At 39.7% G+C, this 23555-nt stretch overlaps 1 protein-coding gene across 5 annotated transcripts in view; it reads left to right on the top strand.

Annotated features, from left to right (window-relative positions):
- Positions 1-23555, top strand: part of RBMS3 (RNA binding motif single stranded interacting protein 3) — a 699644-nt gene that overhangs the window by 347327 nt on the left and 328762 nt on the right. For all 5 annotated transcript variants that reach the window (XM_066320213.1, XM_066320221.1, XM_066320228.1 and 2 more), the window contains one exon: positions 7241-7410. In XM_066320213.1, the coding sequence (XP_066176310.1) occupies positions 7241-7410 (170 nt within the window). The remainder of the gene's footprint in view (positions 1-7240; positions 7411-23555) is intronic.

Genomic DNA, 23555 nt, shown 5'->3' on the forward strand with positions numbered 1-23555 from the left:
CTTGCAGAGAAATAAATAATGCCTCAGGAGTATTCTGTCATGGGAGCCTCCTGCCATGAAATAAAAGGGAGGAGACAAGGCTGTGAAGATTATTTTCCACTCTGGAAAATATTTATTTGATGACACAGCTCCTGTTGCTAGTTCTTGGCTTTTTAATGCTAGGGATGAAACTCTGCCCTCCTGGCTGGATGTAAGAAGCCCTAAATTCAGAGAAGTTACCATATTTTAGACCTGAACTACAGGTAGTCTGCGGATAAACAGAAGATTGCATATGAGGGATGAGTAGCTCCATCTGTGGTATAACAGTATGTCGGCAGGAGAGGGTGAAGAGCTGAAGCTGCCAGCTCTGCAGCATCTCTTACATCTATTCAGTGACCAAAACCCAGGCAGGCAGCCAGGGCCAGAGTATTCTTCATCTGCAAACAGTGCTTCTAATTTCTGTGCCATTCCCCTCTCTTGGACTGGTTTTTGCTGGGGCCCGTTCATCCTCAGGTGAGATGATCTTCAAACTCTCCTAATGATATGTTCTCTAATCCACTTCATTATTTCGACTTCACCACACTTCAAAATAAGCTACTTTGCATCAATTTGCTTTTGAAATTTCCTGTTGATAATGGTAGTAGAGCAGATTATTTCAGTCTGTCTTACTGGAAATAGGAGATACTATTAGTGAGAAGATTTTCAGGATTCTAATGTATGTCACCCTGGCTAATGACTGCTAAACTCTCAGTGCTCTTGAAGATAGCCAGAACAATGAATTGCTGGAGCCTTTTCTTTGCTTCATTGTTTGATTTTAATTCAGAAAAATGTATAAAATGAAACATACTTTGCACAACTAATGCCCAATAAAGAATTTCTCTTTATTGTCTCTCCGTAAATATTTATAAAATGCTAAAATCTGAACAGCCATGATTTAGAAGAGAAATATTTTGGAATAGAGAAAATTGAGCCAAATTTTGCCTGTACTTTCATTCTACAGATCTTTAATGCTTTGTGCCAGGTTCAAGGGAATTGTAAGCCTCAGGAGTATTTAGCCTACTGATTTCAACAGCTTTGTCTGTGTAGCAAAGATCTCAAAGTATTTTACTGATCCATCAAATCCCAATTTCAATCTGACTGTTGAATGCCTACTGTATCTGTTGGAAGACTAGGCTGGGGCTTTTTTTCATAATTTCTATTTTCCCTAAATGACCTTTTTTTTTTTTTTTTTTCCCCTGTGTGAAATGAAAGAGCGAGCAAGACACAATTACACCTTTTCCTCGTGTAATAAAGATATCATTTGGAATAAAGTATATTCAGTGCATACATTTTAATCACAATAGCAAAATGTGAACACATAATTCTAAGTTTGTTTTTAAATGAAAAAGCATTGTTAATGAGAAAACTAATTTGATTGGTATTTTATTATTTTAAATTATTTAATTCATTCTGTTTAGATACAGAATAGCAAAATCATTGTATGCAGAAATTATTTTTATCTGCAAAAGAATTAGTTTTAGCTCTAGTTATTAAGTTAGACTTTAATAATATTTTCCCCATCTCTAAGTAATATTGCAATCCCTAGTAGTGTCTTTCATCCAGTAATCACAGAGCATTATCTATGCCTTAAGAAGGTAAGGAAGAATCATTACAGATTAGTAAACTGAGGTGTAAGGAACTTAAATGACTTGCTTGGAGTAGTGCAATGATTTTGCAGTACAGAGGGTGTAAGCCAGCAGCTCTGACCCATTGTGCTTCTTGTATCTAGCAAATCACTTTTAAAGGCCTTGGAAGGAATTCAGAGAAATCAAAATCCTCTTGAGGTGTGTTCTGGTTTTCTTGATTGAAAGAACTGTGAGGGAATAGACTTTGAACCTTATTGTCTGTGTTCATCTTCTGAGTTTACTCATGTTTTCACATGCCATTCCTATACAAATTGAAAATGCTGCCAAGAGGTGAGTTGGTGCTTCTACAGAAACAGTCTAGGAGGCTTTGTTACGGCGCAGAGGGATTAGAAAACTCAGACTCTTTTACATCTGTTTATTTTCTCTTATATATCTAGGGAAAGACCTGACTATGCAGAGAAGGACCCAAAAGAAGCTTAGTCTTCCAGGCCTTCATTGGCCAAATGGGAGATAGGTAATAGTCGTGGCTGGATTCTGCAAGAGCTGTGCATGTCCTACAGACTTGGGCAGAAAATTGTAACTCGAGTTCCCTTAACTGCAGCCTTTCTAAAATACATGAGGTGTCTGTGTTGCCTTTTATTCACTTTTATACATCTTTTATTCACTTTTCTGTTCCACCTGTCTATGGATGAGAAATACAACTTACCTTCTGGTGCTGTTCCTCACCGAGGAAGCAAACCAAAGGCAGGAGACTTGCTGTTGCTTTGATCTCTTTTTTTTCCTTATATTTCCCTTACTGCTTTGCTTTCTCTTCAACTGTTACGATTGTCTTTTGCTTAATAGGAGGTTTTCTGTTCACTCAGCTCCAAAATCCCATCAACAGACTAAAAGTTGGCATCCTCTCTATAATTGGCTAGTAAGAACTCTCCAGCTCACAAATATTACTCCTTTGTACAGTACAGTAGGGTGTAGAGAGAACAGCATTTTCCTAATGTGAGCTGTAAAGTGCTATTTGCACAATTTATTTGTATTTACTTTGTCTTATTTTATTTTTCTCAATTGGGAGCAAAGGGAATTGTGTTGTAATTGGGCACTTAGATGAATCTAGCAGCTGGAAAACACTCCATTCAGAGTGAAATGGATAGTGTGTGTTCACAATTGCTTAAATAAAGCATGTTTTAATGTAGGACTGTGTGTTGTACTCATTCCTTCATATAAAGTATGAGCTATGATAGGAAAAGTCAACATATCGGTGTTAATAGGGAATCTTTCCAAGACCTCCCTTTCAAGTGGATAAAAGAGTACAAATCTGGGATAGCCAAAGGTGACTACAAACAAATTGGCTAGTCCATTAGCATAGCTGTCCAGCTGCATCCTAGGCTCTGAGGCCACTCCAAAACCACAAGCTCGACCGCCTCAGAAGCCTGCCAAGGAGCCAGCTGCTGCTAATAAAGGAGACTCTACAACTTGGCATCTGGGGCTTGTGATTCCCGTCCAAAAGGAATTGTATGTGAAAAATATTTGAAATTTGTCTTTTTAAGCAGTGTTTTGCTTTGGAAGGAAAATGCTTTAGTCTAAGCTTGCAACTAGTGAAAAACTACCTAAGAGTAGTTGGTTGCCATAGAAAGAAAAGTACTGTTCTTATGTAAGGAGGTTGGATGTTGGAAGGAGGAGCGTTGTTCATTTAGTATCCGAGAGAATTGTGGTTCAGCATTTCTAGGTTACTTACTTAGAAAGACCAAGGTGTATCTCATTATTCATGCTTAGCTGTGTGCAGTTTCACAGGACACTTTGTTTCCGAGAATTGAACTGTAGGGCTTAAGCGGAAGGGTGCATTCCTGAGAATGGATAAGAATTAGCACATTAATATTTTCACTTTTAAATAATGAAAAAGGAGAAATTTCGTTCATTTTTCAAAGATGAAAACAAATCCTATTAGCCATCCATGCTAAATTAATAAGCTGCTTGGAATGATCTACAAACCAGTTCATTTCCCACACACTCGCCACTGAATAATGAAGCATGAGAATTGAAAAATGAGTTGGTTGCATTGGTTATGTGAAAAATTAATGGCAAAACCAGCTCTGAATTCCAGCTCTCTTTTGAAGTGCAACATTTAGATTTCGCTTATACATATATATTTTTCTTTTTCTAGAGGTCCTGTGCTTGGTTGCGGTGGCAAAACCTCTTTTCCAGGCTTCTACAGATGCTGTCAGGGTGTTTCAAACCAGTCTTGACAGTGGTGCCCCTTCAGGCTCTTGAGGCAGAGAAGTTAAATGCTTTGCCCCCAGCCATGGAAGGGTCCAACATCAGAGCAAGGCACAAGTTTCCTGCTACCAGGTGTGCAGTGCCCTACTTTGGCATCGCCCAGGATCCTGTACCAAGTGGTCCATATCTGGGTTCATCATTAGGTTGCCAGTCATTTCTTTCACTCGTTAATACTTGGAGATTACCAAACCAGATCCTTTGCTCATTTAGAAGCAAAGCACATACTTCTGCCATCAGTCATCCACTCAGCAGCTCAGGAAACAAGAATTGGAAGCTTTCTTCTGACCTGAAGCTTTTAGTCTGGCAACCAGCCAGAAGATGTCATCAGCTTCAGTAGAGAAAATTTTATAATCTTTCTGCAGATGGTATTTTGGGGTATTGGATATGCATGGAAATTACTGTGGGCTGCTGTGGCTGAGATTTATTAGTGAAGAGGGTTTGGAGTGTAGCAGTGTTTACTGGGCTGAGCGATCAGCATCCCCCAAAGTAGGGTGTGGCTTCCTCTCTGCCCACCCTTAAAGCATCTCCGAGGCTATTGATGAGAACCCAGGTATCCATGTGTGCCTGTTGTCTGAGCAGCTCTTACTTGAGAGACAGCCTCTTGTATGGCCTCATTCTCTGTATACTGAGTAGTTTTTTTCTTTTTTTTTTTTAATAGCTGTGGCCTCAAAATTGGTGTGAACGTAGTTGGTGTTCACTTCTCCATCCCCTTTCAGCTGGTTGAGAGGGATAAAATGTCTTAAGCTTAAATTAGAGTTAGGCCCCCAGTGTTTTCCTCTGTCTGAGGATTAAGATCTTATAATAGAATGAAAATGGCTCTTTATATTTCAAAGGTAAATTTCCCTTTTTTTTTTTTTTTTTTTTTTTTTTTTCTTTCTTCTTAGGTTGGTGTGAGAATAGGACGTTTACTCATTATCCCCTGATTAGAAGTATATAATAATAACAATTAATAATTAAAGTACATAGCACTTCGTAGGCGTATGAGAAGATCTTTCACTGGTTTACATCATTTATGTGTGTTAAGTGTGCATGGTAATCTGGGAGGTGTATGGTAAAGCAGTAAGAATATAACATCAACCTGTTTGTCTTTTTATTTAACCTTAGCAATGCTCAAAATGTGCAAAATTACCATGGGATGTTTCCTGAGCTCTTGATATATGAAAGCCCAATGTGTTATACACAGTCATACCTGCTTTCTTCCATGGCCCTGCAGTGCTAATTTATTAATAATTTTAATCATAATTATTTTAATTATTATTAAAGAGATTTAAATAAGCTTTTAGACAGAACATTATAATATGTAGATGCCTACGTATTTAATACCGGTTGATGTTGCCTGCAGCGTTATCCAGCTGGGCCATGGCCATGGCATGGAGCTGATTTCCAAGATGTGTCCCCGGTGTTGGGCTCAGTTGAACTGGTTGCCTCTGCTGGTACTCAAGGCTGCTGCTTCAGCTCTCTATTTCTGGGCATGACATTGAAGCTCGAGTGGGTGGGGATTACCCAGTCATAAAATGTGTGTGCAGAGAAATATGATCCGTATGCATTAAGTGCTTTTGATTGTCAGCAAAAGTATCTCTGCAGAGACTTGGGGAAGGGAGCTCATTGCCCTTTCGCTTTTGCTGGAGGTGGGAGTGAATGTCATTACTTGATAGCATGGTGATCACACTAAAAAACAATGTTTTTTCTTTTAATGGCTCCTACTTGAGTCACATTACAACCAGGTGAGATTGCAGAGGAATTCTGATGTCTTCAGACTTGATGCTAGGTTTCCTCTCTCCTGGTTTAAATGGGAGAATCTGGGAAGAAAGAAGGAGGAGGCCAGGAGGAAAGGCATTGGTGCAACTGTGGTGTTTCATTTTATTGATACGTATGATCATCACCTGTCATTGATGCTCTCCTTATATTCTCCAACTTTTTTTTTTTTTCTTTTTCCTTCCTCTAAATAAGGGACTAAATAAAGGGACTTGTTGGAAAGAGTTTAGAGCTACTAATTTAGAAACATCCATCTACCAAAACTGGCTTAGTGTGTGCATAATTATAAGCACTAAAGTAGAGCCACTGACATTAAAGGGGCAGTTGAATAGCATGATCAGAATTACTCACAGACTTAAATATTTTCTCTGTTTAAGGCCTAAATGCAGAACAAGCATATTAGAAGTCACTACAGTGTCATTGCTGCTATAATGAAAATTTTAGGTGTTTTGCTTTTATTAGTCCATTAGCATAGCATGGTTAACTTAGCATTGATCCAGCATTTACCTGCTGTTGTCACTACCCGTGAAGCCAGCAGAATGTGCTGATCGGGTTGTGGAAGTGGGATTTTCTCCCCCTCAGCAGGCAGTTACATTCCTGGAGCTCTGACTCCAGTTCCCCTGGCTGCCCGTCTGGAGCTCAGTCCTCAGGATCCTCCAGTTCCTGCGAGTTCTCCCTTATATTTCAGCTTTTCTGCACAGGTCACAGAAGTGACAGGATGGCCTCCTCCTTCACTGCTTCGTTCTCCTGGCAAGCACCCTATGCTGTGAGTAGATACTCCAGCAGAGAGAGCCGGGGATGGTTGCAGCAATTGAAATTCCCCGTTGTTGCCTCAGATCAGAGATGTTTAGGTAATTTTTCTAGCGTGTGGGTGTCTTTTTTCACAGCATTTATTTACCAGTAAGTTAGGGGAGAACACTGTTTTTCCCTGTGAGAATGCCTCCCTTGTTAAGCAATATTTCTCAGTTGCTGTATGTGGTTTGTGGCTGTTCAGAAGTGGGTAGAATTTTGAGAGCAGAGGGTCTTGGCCTGATGGTCTTTTCCAAACCCGTTTTCTGTATTGCGAAAGACATCCATAACAACAGAGTGTTTTCAGGCTGCTTTGGAATTCTTTTCCTCTCTCACACTTAGCCAACCCTCTGCCACCTGACTGTGTGTGTACTGGGTGCTCCTCAGATTCAGAAAAGACTAACTTGGCTTCTGGCACCAGCTTCTGTACCTTTGGCTCGATATTCTTATTTGTGTTTTAACATACTCTTAGAGCAGATTGTGTTTAATTTCTTTCTTTAATGCTAGTTACTCCTTGAGTATCTGTCATTTCAGAGCTTTGTTTTGTGATCTAGCTACTTTAATTCCAAATAAAAAAGTATAGTAGAATAATGCATTTCATAGCTATGGCTCAACCCAAAATGTTGGTTGGTCCTGTTTTGCATTTCGAAAGGCATTGCTGGCTGGGAGTGGGTGGAGGTGCCGTAGGAGTGGGCAGTTGGAAGTGGTCAGGGAGGGCAGGACAAGCATAGCATGGTTCTGGATTTACCTAGGTAAAGCACACGCTTCTGCCGTGCTATTTTGCCTTTTCCAGTAACAGCCTTTTTGTTTTGCTCTGTTTCCAGCAGTCCTATGCACCAGCTCCCCACCCCATGGCTCCTCCCAGCCCCAGCACAAACAGCAGCAACAACAGCAGCAACAACAGCAGCGGAGAGCAGTTGAGTAAAACCAACCTGTACATTCGAGGCCTTCCACCCGGCACCACCGACCAGGACCTTATCAAGCTGTGCCAGCCGTAAGTGCCCTTAAAATACTCCGTGTCTTTCTGCACTGGCCTTCTTGCTTACACTTGTGTGGCCACTAAAAGGGATCAGAAGCCTCCTGCACTTGAAGGTTGACTGTTTTTCCTTTAGTCTGAACGGCTAATTAATGCCTGCTAAAAACCTTCAGGTAATGAGTTTAGGGGAAGAAAGGTGAGGGCCTTCACACTGACTTGTGTTTGCTCTAATCTGGTTGATTTCTTACGTTGAAAAGAGAATTTGCATGGCAGGAAAGCCTCCCTAATGACAGATTTTATAGTTATAATGATCTGTGAATCACAACCCAGTGCACAACACAACATGGGTGTTCCTCCCTCAATCATTTATCACATTTTATGATTGCTGTGTCACAGGTTGCTGGGCTCAAAGATTGAGAAGTATGAAACCCACCGAAGGTGGCCTTGTAGCCATATAATTAACATCTAATTAACTACAGTGCCGCTGAAAAATGTTGCTGTAGAAAGTGGCGCCTTCTACCTCCCTGTTTGTCTTGAGAGACCGATTTGCAGACTGTACTGATAAAGATTGGCTTTATTGTGTTTTATTTCTGTTGAAGCCAAAGAGGTGGCATAAAGGAGCTCTTTGCTCTTCATGCATCATCAAAGAACTACTTCCTAAAACCTTGCACTCTTCTACCCTTCTTCTCTTGACTAAATGTAGTGGGCAATATGAAATGACAACCTGACTGGAATTCCAAAGTCTTGATTATTATTGATGACATGTGGGAGGGGAATAATCCAGTTTGAGATTCCAGCCAGAGATCACTGGCCATCTATCAATGGTAGAATTAAGCATAACAAATTTTTTTTGCATTGAAATAAGCACAAGGAGAAATTTGAAAAATAAAAATCTACTCTTGTTATGATGCAGAACTGCAGTGCTTTTTGCCATAGTCATCTCTTCCAAAAGACAATGTCATCTCTGTCTTTTGTCAGCAAAAATCAGCCTTTCAAATAGGTATCAATAAATGAAATTTGGTTAAGTAAGGGACAGTCTGGGGCTGATCTACACACCTTAATCCAAATGACTGTTGTTTTGATCCTTGCAATAGGAGTAACCATTTAGTGGGTTTTTTACAATTTTATGACATTATGCCTTTCCTGATTTTGATCAAAAATCCTGAAGTACACTTTAGGTGGGCATGACTGGCAAACCGGAGCTAGTAGTCTTACTGAAGTGATACCTAGATTTGAGTAAAATTATGTGAGCTTGGAAACTCATCCCTGTGACTTTCTGCTATTGAAGTTTCTGTGGGTAGAACTGACTCAGTTCACAGGAGAACAGTGTGCCGGTGATGTTCCGTATTTCATGCAAGCTGAAATGTGAGTGTACTTGTCTGACATTTGTACAAACTACATTCATTGACACTTTCCACGTGTGACAGTCACAGATAATCCCAGTTCAAGGGCCAGATCCTCAGCAGGTATAAATTGACTGTAGTCTGCTGACGTTCAAAAAGCTGTTTTGCGATACATCTTCTTGCAGTCTGACCCCTCTCCAGTTCACATCGATGCTTTCAGCTGATCAGCACTGAGCTAACTATTCCTAAAGAGGCTTTGGTGCTTCAGTGCTGCTGTCGTGGTGTGAGGCTGTGGTGTGAGCAGTGATACTTGAATCATGGAGTTCAGAGAGTGTGTCCCTACCCTTCGTCTGCATATGGGAAGTGCGCATCTAGTGTCTGAGAGCTTCCTTCTAGTGCTGTGGCAAAATTTTTAATGTGCTCCACTAAACTTTATCTTGATATAAGATTAGAGGGCTTTGTCTTGCCGTCGTGGGGTTCCTGTGTGAACAGATGCTCTTTTAGAAAAATGCTGACACTCATTTTGCTGGTTTTTCTATCCTTTGGCTGAATGTCAGTGAGGAGAAGCCAGATAGTTCTTCTGACTTTTATTTTTTTCAGAAAATTTAAAGAATTTATCAAAGCAGAAGAGAAAGACAACACAGGGAAACTTAAACATTTGAAAATACTAAGGTTTTTACTGGCAGCTGTGGTGGTGCATTCCCCCTCACCTCCTTTCCAGGCTGCAGTGTGATCTGAGAAATGCTTAAATCTGACTTTTGCTCATACCCTTGTCAGTGATTTTTTAAGCAATCTCAGATGCGCTCGCTCATGACAGCAGCGTGTATTTTTTAAGTAATGTATTGCAAGATATTTTCTTTACCTTTGCAGGTGGTTACACAGTACAGGTAGATAAAGGTCCAAAGCCTAAGGTCTCTTCACCTGTCCCCGCTCCCAAAAAAACTCTCAAACCCAACTCTTCTCCCCAAAAACCCCACTAAAACCAAACCCAACAGTCTGCTACTATATGAACAAGAAGTATTTTTCTCCTCAGAAATGTTGTACTCAGTAGAGCTCTCTTGTAGCTAGGGCTTCACCAGGCATTAAAATCTTCATGTGAACAAGTATTTACAAATGAGCAGAAGGTGCTGGCTCCTAGACTTCCTGCATAGCCTAATATTAGCATCGTTTGCTGCAAGATGTGAAGTGAAAACCTTAATTCCAATCCATAAACCATATTATTGTTTTGTTGTACAATATTTCTGGAGAGCTGTACTTAAGGGAAGTACTCACCAAAGCTGGCTTACGTCCAGCACACTGGTTCCCATAGGCTAGCTGCCAGTGCCTAAAATGAGCCCTTCCGAACGCATTTCCTCTGCTCTAGCATGGGACAAGGCTGCTAGCGGTACAGCTATTACTTCTAATGTCTCACATTTGTCAGGCTGAGGAATAATGTTCTAAACCCACAATATTTCTCTTTCAGAAGTACAGGAAATGCTGGAAACACTTTTGTTTATGCACGTTATCATATCCCATCCCATTTTCAGGTTTAGTCCTGTAAGGAGGCCACCCTTCAAGTCACATGTAAAGTTTTTCATTTAATTGTGTTTTGTGAGGTGGGTTAAGGAAGAGAAACCCTTTAATCAGAACTGTTTGATAAAGTATGGGGCTGTTTTGATGAATCCTGCCTACTTTTCTGTCTTTCTGCTGTGTGTTTTTGTTGGTGTGCATTGCACACTAAACAGAAAACAGCAGACTGGAGTGCCATTGATGCTTGAAGTGCAGAGTCCATTACACGTGACGTGAGACATTTCTGACAAATGTTCTGACACTATCAAACCTTTTATCAATTTGAGAGTAACCTTGTCACAGTAATCTGTCAAACTGTTCACATAACTAAAGGAAAACAAGTCATCATAGGCTGTACAGTAGCTGAGTAAATGAAAAAAAAGAAAAAAGCTACTGGAAGATTTTTCTTTTTGTGTGGTTCTGATCCTCAGTAGTTGGTTTAACAGGTGTCCAGCAGACAAATTCACTTTTGCAGCAGGGAGCTGTTAGTTTGCACTGTATCATTTGGGACTCTACACTATAACTCTTTCAAAAGTTATATTGAAAAAGAGTAAAAGTGTTAAAGCAAGCAAGAATCTGTTGTTCTTTTGTGGATGCATCACCTTCTGGATTTTCATAAACTCTGAGTAAAGGAACTTCCAAATATGGACTTTGACCTCTCTTAACCTTGTCTGAGGTTCTGAAAAAAAAGAGGCTTTATAATAATTTGTGATTATATCGATCGTCAGAACTTATTAGTCTAAAATGTAAATACTTACATATTTCATAAAGATAATAGTAAGTATCACATAGTTATCATTTTTTTCTTAGAGATATACACTCTCTGCTGGTGTAGTCATATACACCATTGTATGTGTATCTGTCCAGTCAAAATATGCTTTTCATCAAAAGGAAAAGATAATTAGCCTTAAAATCTAACATTACAAAATGGGAAAATTTGAATGGTGTGTCACTGTACAAGCAAAATATAAATTATTATCTTTGAAATATTCATAATCTGTCACTTTAATTTTCATGATTGTCTTATATTTCACCCAGAAAAATTCCAAGATCATCTTAAAAAAATACACAGATGAATTAGTACCTTGTTATTATACTAGACACATCCTGTTCTTTGTAACTGCATCCTGTTGAAGATAAGTTGAAAGAAATCTCATGCACAGACTAAATATCTGAGCTTTATGATTTTAAAATATATTAAATTTAGAGAAGTCACTCTGCTTTCAAGATTTTGGTATTTCTGTTTGTTCTTACATTTTTGCACTGAAGAAGATTTAGGCCCAAAATGTTTCAAAAGATAAAATAAGCTTTTCAGAAGAGAAAGAAAATTTGGGAAAAGAGTTATTTTATAACTCTTCCTCCCCTTGGAAATCATTTTGAATAGTTTGCTTAAAACTCCAGCATTTGGCTAAAACCTAAGCCTTCTGCATTGCACAGTTAAGATATTGGCATGGATTCAAAATATAATCTCTGTCTATCTTGATTCAGTCGACTTGACTTCTTTGTGTTCCAGGGTAAAATTAAAGGGCCTATTTAGATAATTCAAATAACAACAACAACAATAAAAATATCTAAACCTAAAGACAGTAAATCTGTATACTGCTCAGGATAACTCTTAAGGAAGATGGGACAGAATTCTCTGAGATTTTCTGGGGATGGGAAATCCCTGCTGCATAATGATTTCCATGACTGTTGCTTTCTTTAAATAACTTCTAGACTGATATTTCTGAGCAGAGTATTCAATGTTTTGGGGTTGTTTTGGGTTAGTCGGGTTGGTTGGGGTTTTGTTTTTTTGTTTTTTTGTTTTTTTTTTTTTAATTTCTCTTTTGTCTGAGGGTATCCTGATTGACTCCTTGGCAATTCATCAAGTGTGAGATTTTAGCCTGTCATTTAATTTTGAATGTCCTTGGTTTTGTCTTGTGGAACATCTGAATAAATACTCAGGCTGTCACTGTTTAGGTTCTGCTAAAGGGTTAGTCCCAAGGCTAATGTGACTGAGGTTATCAATTGAAAAGTCACACATTCATTTACTTAAATTCTAGACTATTTTTGAAATGAACTGTGTGCATTCCTTTTGCCCTCAGAGAAAAAGGTTGAGTTCATTGAGGTTTCAGAGGGGTTCAAGGTGCCTTTCAGGATAGGTTGTCTTGTTAATAGCCACAACAAATACAATATTTCCGTAGATGAAACCTTATAGCAAGTTCATTGTGGTAATTTCTGCCATGTGTTAAGGCAGGAAGAATTATAAATTTCTGACTATTTTCATTTTATTTTGTTTAAATAACAAGACAATATTGTACATGAAATAATATATGAAATATATTTCATATAATATATGAAATAACATGAAAACTGATTAAACGAAGGTCTGAGGAAAGAAAATTCCCTACCTTTCCTGTTTCGTACTACATTAAAAAGTTAATTAAAAATAATTACTGTGGACTATAGATAAAATAAAGGTTAACCAAGATACAATTGCCATCGTGAGCTCAGGACCAAAAAGACCACAACAATCTCTGCAGTAAATCTGTTCCACAATGAAGTCAGATAAAATTTGTACCCAGTGTAAACTTGATGTTCTCATCCCGACCTTGGTGAAAACAAAACCCAGACTGTCTGAGACTTACGGAGTATTAGGCTGTGTCTGCTCCTCAGTTTTTAAGAAGTAATCTTTGGAGTGGTAAAGGAATTTACTGCATTCTGTAACATTCTGTGTGTTAAAGCAATGTGCACTCTCTCTTCCATATTAATTCAAACAGAACCACAACCTCCGTCTCTCCTGTAATTAATATCAGCTGACACCATTGCTCTGTGATATAGCAGAGACTGAGAGGGCATGAAGGTGAGAGCACTCATTCAGTGGGATTAGCTCATATAGGAACCATGTGGCATCACAGGGAATAGTTCCTGCTGAAAATCTTGGTGGGTATTTTGGTTCAGTGTATCCTGGTAATATGAGAACTGGGAACAGCTATGAAATCTGCTGAAGAGATCAGTCTTCATGGGAGCTAAAGAAATGCCTACACTCGAGGGGGAAAAAAAGAAAAAAACACAACTCGCCCCTCCCCTGGATTTTCTTTGTTATTCCAAGTAAAATGAGGAAAGCCAAGTCCTAAGAAGGGTGTATTGCTGGACCAAGCACCCCACTGGACTAATGTGCTGATAGAAAGCAAGGAGGGGACTACATGAGTACACTCCTCTAATTTGTTAATGTTTGTGTTTTCAGACCAGAGAAAAGCTCTCTGATGACTTAAATTGGAGAAATCTGTATTCTTCTCAACTTCTTTATATCATGGACTTTTCCTAAAAGTTTATTGAGATAGGCAGGATGGGGAAGAAAGGTTATTTTATTTTAAGTCAAAATGCTTTTGATCAGCAGCCAAGTGGCGAATGCTAAGGATGCATAAAATAGGCATAAAAGCAGAGAAACCTGATGCTGTGGACATGATTTGTTAATTTTTTGCATTGAGGACTTCTTTATAGTGACGGTGCTTATCAATGCTGTGGGAAACATTGTGGGGTTACTCTCTAGGTCTGCAATGATGCAATGCAGTGACCTTGTATTTCCTTTGAACAACATCTTTGTTTCTGGAATCAGTTGCTTTGCAGTTTTGCAGTCGGTTGTACTTTTGCAGTGTGTAAATATGGACATGGATGTGTACAGGCTTTTTTCTCCCTTACCTAAAATAGGTGAAAAATTATTTGTGCATTCATTCCCATGGAAATAGTCCCCAAATGTCTTCCATTGTTAGAAACAAACATTAAAGCTGCCTCAGTAGGCAATGAACTAATCCTCTTCTTACCTTGTCTCTTCCATCAGGGAAAACAAAACTTTAGTTCAGCAAATGCCCACAGCACTACAGAGACCTCCATCTGGGATGTGAACGTTCCCATTGTCAGGAAGAAAGGCAGAAAAATAATCTGTGTAAAGTAATAAATGAGCACCTGCACTCTCCTCTGTTTTGAATGTGCCTGTCTTTTCACTGAAGTGTGACAGAGTGTCAGTGAGAGTTTCTCATCTCCTTTCAAGTTGGATGAACCTGATTTAATGGAAGATATGGGAGGAGGCAGCATTTTCAGACACTGCTGCTTGAAAATATTTCTTCTGATGAATTTTAATTAAAGTCCTTGTGGAATAAAAGAAGAAAGAAAAAGAAAAAAAAAAAAAAACACAACTAAAATGAGAACTCAGAAATATTGAGTTTTCTGTAGCAGTATGAAGGACATGACCATAAAAGTCACTTGTTCTTCTCACTGTGCAGGAAGGGTGTTGAGATAAGAGGGCAACATAGTTAATGTGCTTCTTCTAACCTGTTCTGAGATGTATGATTCCAGTCTTTCCTTGTCCTCTTCCTTTCTCCACTTCTCCAGCATGTTTTTTGTGCAGCCAGTCAACCATGTCGTCACCATCCATTCATGAGGCTACTGAGGGAGCCATTTGAGGGAAAATGCTCATGGCCAGAAACTGTGCAAAGGGCAGACAGGCTCTCCACCGTATAAATCTGTGAGACATGTTTTTTTTCTGTCATGTGGCTGTTCTCTGTGGAAGGCCTTTCACAACCATGGATCTCTCAATAGTCTGAATTTTCCAGCCCCTTAATGTGTCTTGTAAAACTCTGATGCTTGGTTTCTGTTTTCCAGGGGGAGGGCTGGCTGAAATGCTGTTGGTTTGATAAAGGTTGCTTCACTGTTGTCCTTTAAGTCATAGTGGGTTTTTTTTTAGTGGGAATGCAAGTTCTGGTTATCTTTATTTCTTCTGTTTTGAAGCTTATCCATGTGTTTTAGATTTGTCAGCATTTTTGGTGTTTGTTCTCCTAAATTCCATGGTGTCAGTTTCAGTGTGTCCTTCTGATCTCATATCCTTTGAGAGCTGATGGCAGCAGTGGGAGAGCAGAGCCAGTCGCTGTCTTACATGTGCAGAGAGTGGAGACGGAAGTTCTGTGACTGGCATGTGGTTTATACTCCTTAGGAGTCACCAGCTTTTGAGAAGAGATGGAGACATGCTGTTCACGTTCTGACATTTGTGCAGCAGAAATGTTTCTGTAACCTTTTCCTTGAAGGTATGACGCAGATAATGTTCTGCTGTGTTTGAGAACTACATTGTCCTAAAGCTTTGCTGAGAGAAAACAATACCAGCTATGCTTAACACCCCCCCTCTCCAGACCAAGAATAACCTGGGCACTGCTTCCAGCTAATGGCAGAAACCTTAGTGCATGCCTGCAATTTCTATGCAAGGGGAAGTGGCAGGCCAACTTTGGTGGCAAAGCTATTGAATACTATCAGCACGAGAACAAAAATGTCATTGTGTTCAGCCGCTAGACTTTCTCATACCATTCCAAACAAGCATCGACAAGAGCTCTGTGCTATGTAGCATGCAATGTTCTTCATTCCAAGTATTTAGTAACTTCCCAGAATTATTTGTGTGACAAGTGTTGCTACTAGATTTGTGTTAAAGGCTGCAAAGGCTTTAATTTTTTAAAAGATGTTCGCTAGAGAAGGAATGTCTTAGAGTCGTTGCATTTGAGGTTTTCCTATTAGCCTCGTTATAAACAGAGACAGAAATGATGGAATGTTTTCAGCCTAATTTTTAAAAGATGTTTAACTGACAGAGATCTAAAAACGTTTTCTCTGTATTGGACATGTATTTTCTGTGTCCCCATCATGAGCTCTAGGGAGTGTGGAGGCCTCTAGATTCTGGTTCTCTTGGAAGGTATCTAGGCACAGCTCTGGGGGAAACCCTAAATAAAACAGTGAAGGCAATAGCAATGTAGAATTATAGGACCTAATGTGAAATAGAATTTCTGTCAACAGACACCCAAGTCCATGGAAGCTTCATGGAAGCACAGCAGTCTGTTCAAATAGCAGTTATTGAAGGATCACAGGCATGTTATTGTTTCAGTGTAATACAGGTAATAAGTGAAGCATTTAGGGCTATTACTGCCTGGTGATCACATAAAAAAAAAACAAAAAAAACCCAAAAAACCAGCCATGCTTTCCTAACTTCAGCCTCCCAGTTCAGCATTTCCATATTCTCCTGGGGTTATAATCCAATTATGGAACTTCAATTATTTTCTGTAATTCATTGATTCAAGAAGAACATTAACTTTTTAGCTTCTTTATAGTCAGGAACTAATAATTAAAAGGGATAAAATTATTCACAAAGTCATAGAATTTAAGATCCAGAGGAGATCAAGGGACGGTCTACCATAGTTTTCTGGTTGATTCAGATCTTTAAATTTCCCTTCTTTGTTCCTGAACTAAACATAGACATTTATTTTGATGTAAAGAATGTGTTCCAGGAAAGCACCCACTCTGGAACTGAAGATATGAAAACAACAGCAAACCTACCACTGTTGCTAGGAGTTTGTTCCTGTTAACCACGTTCTCTGGTCAGAATCTCTATCCCACTTGCAAATCAAGTTTCTGGCCTTAATTTTTCGCTGTTTGTTCTTGGTGTAATGAGATTAAGGATCTCTGATTGTCTTGCTCCGTTCTTCTCCCAGGTGCACTTATGCAGTCACTTTGCAGATTTTTTCCTTTAAAAATCCAAATAGACGGAGCAGTTTAAGTATCTAATTATAAGACAGTTTTCTCCAGCCTTCAGATAATTTCATCAAGGACTGCAGGCATCATTTAAATGTTTTTAAAACTAATTATTTCATGTTTATGGACATTTGTTATTATACTTAGTTTATGTATTTATGTGTCCTTAAGTGGATGAAATGTATTACTGGAACATCTGTTCTCTAACCAAGAGAAATGATACTCAAAAGCTGCTGTAGTGTCTTAGTGGGAGTGTCAGGAGGTGCCACATGTGCTCTGTGAGATCACAGACCACAGAACCAGCATTATGTCAGAAGCAGAAACTCATCTCTAAACCTCTGGGGTTTTGATTACCTTTAATTTGAGGTCATGTGTCTGTCCATCCTCGGCTGTGAGCAACAAAACCCCATAAAATGAGAAAACTGCAGGACACTTGAAGCTTTACTTTTAATAGTAAGGATTTTGAATCTGAGCCATACCTAAAGATTTCTGTACTCACCTTTAATGTATCAGGTCTCCTCTGGTTTACTTAAAGCAACATCAAATTTAGAATTACCAATTAAATGGACTATGGCTAGGAAGCTTTTTAAATTATAATAATTTAGCACAAATATTTCAATAGAAAATTTATTAAGTGCCTCAGGAATAAATGAAGTGCTTTATAACAAATTAATTCCTATCACATATATGAACATACAGCCAGTTCAAGAACCTGAAGGATGTACATAGGACAATCTCTTGACTCAGAATAAAATGAAGTCAAGGCAAGTGCTTTTAGATGGAAAGGAAAAAATGATGCCTATGGTGGAAAAAATGGAAAATGACCAAGTCTTTGGTGGGCTTAAATGAAAGCAGGGTGCTATACTCATGCCATGATTTTCGTCATTGCCTAACATAAGAATTGGACTACAGACATAACTGTTAGCATGTCTTATAGACGTGGGAGGCAGGTTGTGATGAAACAGCTGTTAAATACTATCAGCACTTTCAGGAATTGTAGTTGTTCCATCTCTATTTTCATGGAGTAGTAAGAAAAAACTGTCTTTTTTTACGTGGGATTTACAAGTATTAGTTCTTAATAGATTCCTGTGTTTGTCTGTTGGTTCTTACTGAACTTAGATAAGCAAGAATTTCTCTCAATCATAAGACCACATTTGTTATCCCTCTTGTGTCCCTGCCACGCTATTCCCATGGTCCACTGAGGACATGAGGCGGCTGGTAGTTCAGTGCTAGTAGCTGAATGGTCAAGTAAAGCTCTATAGGCAGCATACAGGTGTTTTGTGGTGAGGAAGATGTGGATTAGAGAGTCAGGAAGTGTAACTACAGCTCATTGCAACTGCCTGGATGTTGTCTGTCAGTGTGTAGTGAGCCAACTATGTGGAACAGATGTGAACTCCTCATTCTCCCTCATTCTTTTTCCCATGGCTCCTCATGTCCCTCTTTCTTCTCTAATGCAATCCTCCTCTAAAGAGGGATGTGTCTGCAGAGTAGTCAGACCAGTAATTTCCTTAGTAGTTGCTAGTTAGCAGTGCAAGGGTATTGATGAGAAACTCGTGTTAATCTCCCTTTGGAGGCTGCCATGGAGATTTTACAATCCACGTACATGTGGTGTTGTAATCTCTCCACAAAGACTTCAGAAAGGGATTTTTAAAGCACTGTGCCCCTCGTTAGTAGCTGTCACCAGTGTGTGAGGCGTGCTCTCAGTGGACAGTTTAGCAGCCCTCTGTTGCACCTGGAGCCGAAAGGTCACCAAGTAAATACATCTCTATCTTTTCAAGCTGCCAAGTCACGGCAGCGCCGTGTAGGACTCGGGATGCTGAGCCTGTGAGAGAGCTCTCTCCATCTCAGCAGACTTACAGGCCTGAGGACCTTTTTTGGCTGAGGGATATGCTGCAGCAGGCTGCCTGGTGGGGACGTCGAGGAAAATTGGATGTGCTGAGGGCTCTTGGGATTCAGGCTGTGTGCCAGCAGTAAAGTGCTTATCCCGTCCAAATGAGGTAGCCCTCCAGTCCTGCTATCAGGAGGGCTTCAGCTGCTCTGCTTAATGGTATTTAGTAACAGTACGAGCAGTACAGCGTGCTCTCCTGTTACACGGAAATCCACTAATGCTGGCATCAGGAGTGGCGGGTAATTCAATCACACCCACAGACATGACACTGATGTAACATTAAAGGGCTGTGTAGACCAGCAAAAGACAGGAAACTATGGAGTTCAGGCTTGAAACTTTATCCTTTACTTGTCCATATGGTGTCGAGGTATTTGAAAATTTCCACAGAGCATGTAATTTTATGGGACCTACAGTGGGGTGGCTGTCCTGTTTGTATGCAGAGGATTTCCTTAGTTAATATCAGTCAGCATTATTGAGAGTTATGTAAAGAAATCATGGCACAATATACAAAGCATAGCTGGACAGTGTGAGATTTAAATATTAACATCTTGGTTTGGGCAGTTTCCCACCCCAGCTTTTCTGAAGTGCTGCATCAGGCATTCACTGTGTTGACATTTTTCAGATCAAGCTGCAGTTCAGTAGCTAAGACCCTCTTCCAGTTTCAGAACTAATTTTTAGAGTTGGGTTTTTTTCTGATCACAGTCACTAAAAAGGTTTTCTTTTGTTTAAAATTTATCTTTTGATTTAAGGGCACTGCTCCTCTCTATTTAATGTAAATTCACTGGAACCAAGCTGAATACTAAACAGAACTCACAAAAGCCAGCTCTATATTAATATTTTGGCTTTTATGAATATTTTTCCTTATTTTTGGTTCTGCTGAAACCAGTAATGTAGCTTGTGACTTTGAGTACTCCATTGTACCTCTCTGTAGCAGCAGGGACAGAGGAACGTTCTTGCAAGAACCCCATGGGTCGAGGAGGAGATAAGGAGTCAGTTTAGAGTCTATCCACATGATGTTTATAGAAAAGGCTTAAACAGTTTTGTGAGTACAGTAACTTTGTTTTACCCATTGGCATCAGAGACACCAAGAGTTAAGGGGAGAATTGTCTGTCACTCCAAGGATGGGACATCACTGCAGTTAGATGTGAGATGGCAGATCTCCCAGGAATGGTGAAGGCAGCAGGCACACTACTTGCAAAACAGCTAAAATGGCCAGAAGTGCAGCACCCAGGTATTTTCTCACATCTTCAGGCAGGTTGTGCAATCTATGCTGAAATGCATTCTGCCGTTGGATGTCAGTCCCCAAGTAAAACCTGTACAAGTCCAAGTTACATCTGAATAGGATTTGTTCCAGCGTGGGGGAAAAAGGGAGCTACCTCCTCTGGGAGAGAGGAAACTACATAATGGTTCTTACCTGGGAGAGATTAAAAAAGAATTCGATCTAATGCAGTGGAGTAAAGAGTGACAGAAAGCAGCAAGAATCATTTTATTCTTGTAATAGCTCATTTGGGGATTTTGTATGGTGTTTTCTGGGGGACGATGAACTCTTGGTATGGTTGAGCTCTGAGGCTATTACAGTTTTTTCCCATTTGCTTTCTGTGCTAAGGAGCTGGGGAGGAGTGCCACCGTGTCTGTCTGTCTCTGTGGTGAAGAGGATGGTCATTAATGACCATGCATAGAACAGTAGGATGGCTGTATCCTAGGGGAAATCAATTTTCTGCAGAGAGCCAGGCTTGTAAAGAGTAGAAAATTTCCACTGAAGGGGAGGAGGGGAAAGGGAGACAAAATTGGCAGAGCAGGGATTAAAAAATACAAAGGCTTCAACAGTAAGGGAAGACTCAAAAGGCTTTCTGTTCAAGGTGGCTTTTTTTTTTTCCTGTCAAAATTGAGCAGGTCTTAAACATACTAATCTGAGAGGTGGGGGAGAAATCAGCCTTTGGGAGAAGGTCAGAGATGAGGGACATGGGGAGGTTGGGGAGAAACCTGCCTGGAGTTTAAACAAATGATGATTCTTTTTTTAAAGTGCATTTTTCTTTTAGATGGAGAACAAACATGCAGAATTGAGTCAGTAGTGTGTCTTTCACAGTCAGTGTGCAATTCCTGAAGGAGCCTCTATTGAAGATGCTTCTGGGTTTTAGAGCCATGCAGTGAAACCTGGGACCAGTTCAAAGCCAGCTGAGGTAGCTCCATGTTCTCCTGCAAAACTGGCATGACTGTGGTGTGGATGGGTTCTTGTGTTCCTCACCACACGCAGCTGCAGTTTGGAATTCAGACCAAGGCCTGAATTTTCTTGCCATTCTCCACTCTTATGCTTTTGTGTTTCTTCTCTGAATCAGTTTCACTGTGTCATTGAGTGTCTCTCTCAACTTTGGGCGGCCCTGAGGCTAAGAAAATTCTCCCCCCTCTCCACTGTAGTAGTTTGCTTCACTCTCACTTCTGCAAATTTCCTTCTAATCCAACCTTGCTGTTCCCTTTTCTGAGCTGGATGGGGAAAGTTTTTTCCAAGCTCTGATATGAGAGTAAATTGACAGCATCCTAGAGAAAAAAAAAAGCTATTTCGCAGGGGAGATTAGGGAACTAAGATGCAACTGGTGTTAAATATCATCAATGCAGATAACAGCATTAATAAGAGTATATTTTCTTAGACTTTTTAAAGTATGTTTGTGTATATTAAAAATGTAAGCAGACATAAACCTTTGCATCTCAAACAAGAGGATGATTCTTTTCTGACTCTGCTCAGTATTAAAGCCTAAACCAGAGATAAGATAACATACCATAAACATGGAAGCTTGAACAAAGAAACTGTTGTTCTGAGAATGTGGGAATCAAAAAAGAAACTGAAGTTTGAACATAGGAAATTGTCTTGCAAAATGGAATGTTGCATGTAGAGTAACATTAAATGGCTCTCAGAAATTGCAAAACAGGGCAAATCCACAGGTTTTTCTCTTGATCTCTGTGGTCTCTGGAGCAAGCCCAAGTAAAGCAAAGGGCAAAGGCATATGGGAAATGAGTAGCTGGAGCAGACCTTTTCTTTTGCCTTGGCTTCTTATTCAAGATGTTGGTCTTTTGAGAACTTCCTTTCTTAAACAGCAGAAAGGGAAAGGGTCAGAAACTCCCAAAGTCTGAGTAAGTGGGAGGAAAGAGTGCAAATGCTGCTGATGAATAAGAAGTTTCAGGAATGCATAAATATATGATCTGATACTGCAAGTGCTAGGTTGGTAAAGCTGGCCATTGGGTGCATTCAAGACTGTGCAGGCTATGAATTCAGTCATTCACAGTTGTAAATACATTCCAGAATATTTGCCTGTTTCTTGTAGAATGTGTTTGAGTCCATGAAGAATGACTGTGACTTTTTACATAGATTTTGTGCTTTCACTTCTGATGGGATGTTCAAAAAGCAGGCAGCTTACTGGTATAGGTGATCGTTGTAAATTTTGCGTTACTAATTTTTAAACCCAGCACGTCTGGGAGATTATATTTGGTAGAATGGATACGCTGGAATACAATTTATCTATATAAGATATATTTGTTATTTATGTGTGTGATAGCAGTAGGTCAGGGGTGTCAGCACTGGGGTTTTGATCTATCTTTAAATCCAGTTCTTTTTATAAAGTAGGAAATAGATCACAGGCTGGATTTGTTCCTTGCTATATTTTTTTTTTCCTTGGGATTGTTTTCTGGGACCCAAACCATGCAACTGTCAAGCAGCGTTCTTACCCTAGCTGAGGTTGTTCACTAATATTTGATGAAGATGTAGCCCTTGGTGTTGCTATGCCTCAAAATTTTATTGCTAGGTTCACAGTATTTGTTTCTTAAACCCTTAGTTCCTTAGGCATGTGATAAGGTAGAGAACTCAGCTTTCAATTCTTATAAAAATGTAGGTTTCTTTCCCTCATGGTTCTTAAGAGAAGCATGAAAATACAGCCTGAGTCTGTCACAAAGGCTTAAAATATATGAGCAAAAGAAAAGGACATCTCATATTTATTTGTAATCTTTTAATATCAAAATGAACTTCATGACCTTTTCTTGTGCATTAGAGAGCAAGTGACAGTGCTGTGCTCCTTGACCAGTTTCAGGAAGATGTGGATTTATCCCAGTGAATCACAGTTCTCTCTCTCTCAAAGTATGCCCAATACTCAGAATGAGATCTCAGATTTTCCATGTGTATCTTTATATGGTTTGGGGATTGTATCCTATTTAATTAGTTTATTTGAAGATGCCTGAAGCCAGTAATATACAAAAGTCTTTTCTTGAGGGCTCCCAAGCAACCGAAGCTAAATTGCTTCCAAATTCAGCATTACTGGTCAGATTTCAAAATGGGCTCACTGTGTTTTTTTCAGTGAGTCTTTTATTCCTCGGATAAAAATTTTCAGCAGAAACATAAAATATTTAAATTCTTGTGCCTTTCTGTAGATCTGCCCATGGATATTTCAGAAAGGATGGGCTACAATGCATCCCTTTATTGGTTTCCATCTAGGGTTCTGCCTAGCAGGACCAACTAAGTGTCCTTTTAAGGACAGAAGACACTATGGATATAAAGAGTTTATTTCTTTAGTGAATCCCATGGCTTATCTCATCCCTTCCTGGTCCTTGCTGGCTGCTTTTGGGCACAAACTGAACCACAGCAGAGCACAGCAATTGCCAGTGTTGGCTTTTCTTCTCTAGAAGACTCTAGAAGGTGTCCGGTGGGAGCAGCTGGCACAAAGCCTGAGATTTTGGTGAACTAAAGTCTTGTTCTTCTTAAGCTCAGAAGTTTTGGCTGATGAGCAGAGTGGTCCAGGATATGCCAGTTATGCTGCACAACCTGCCCCTTGACGTTTTCTTAAAGTAGAACTTCAGCA

This window comes from Sylvia atricapilla, chromosome 1 (genome assembly GCF_009819655.1).
Source record: "Sylvia atricapilla isolate bSylAtr1 chromosome 1, bSylAtr1.pri, whole genome shotgun sequence".
In the NCBI taxonomy this organism is placed as follows: Eukaryota; Metazoa; Chordata; class Aves; order Passeriformes; family Sylviidae; genus Sylvia; species Sylvia atricapilla.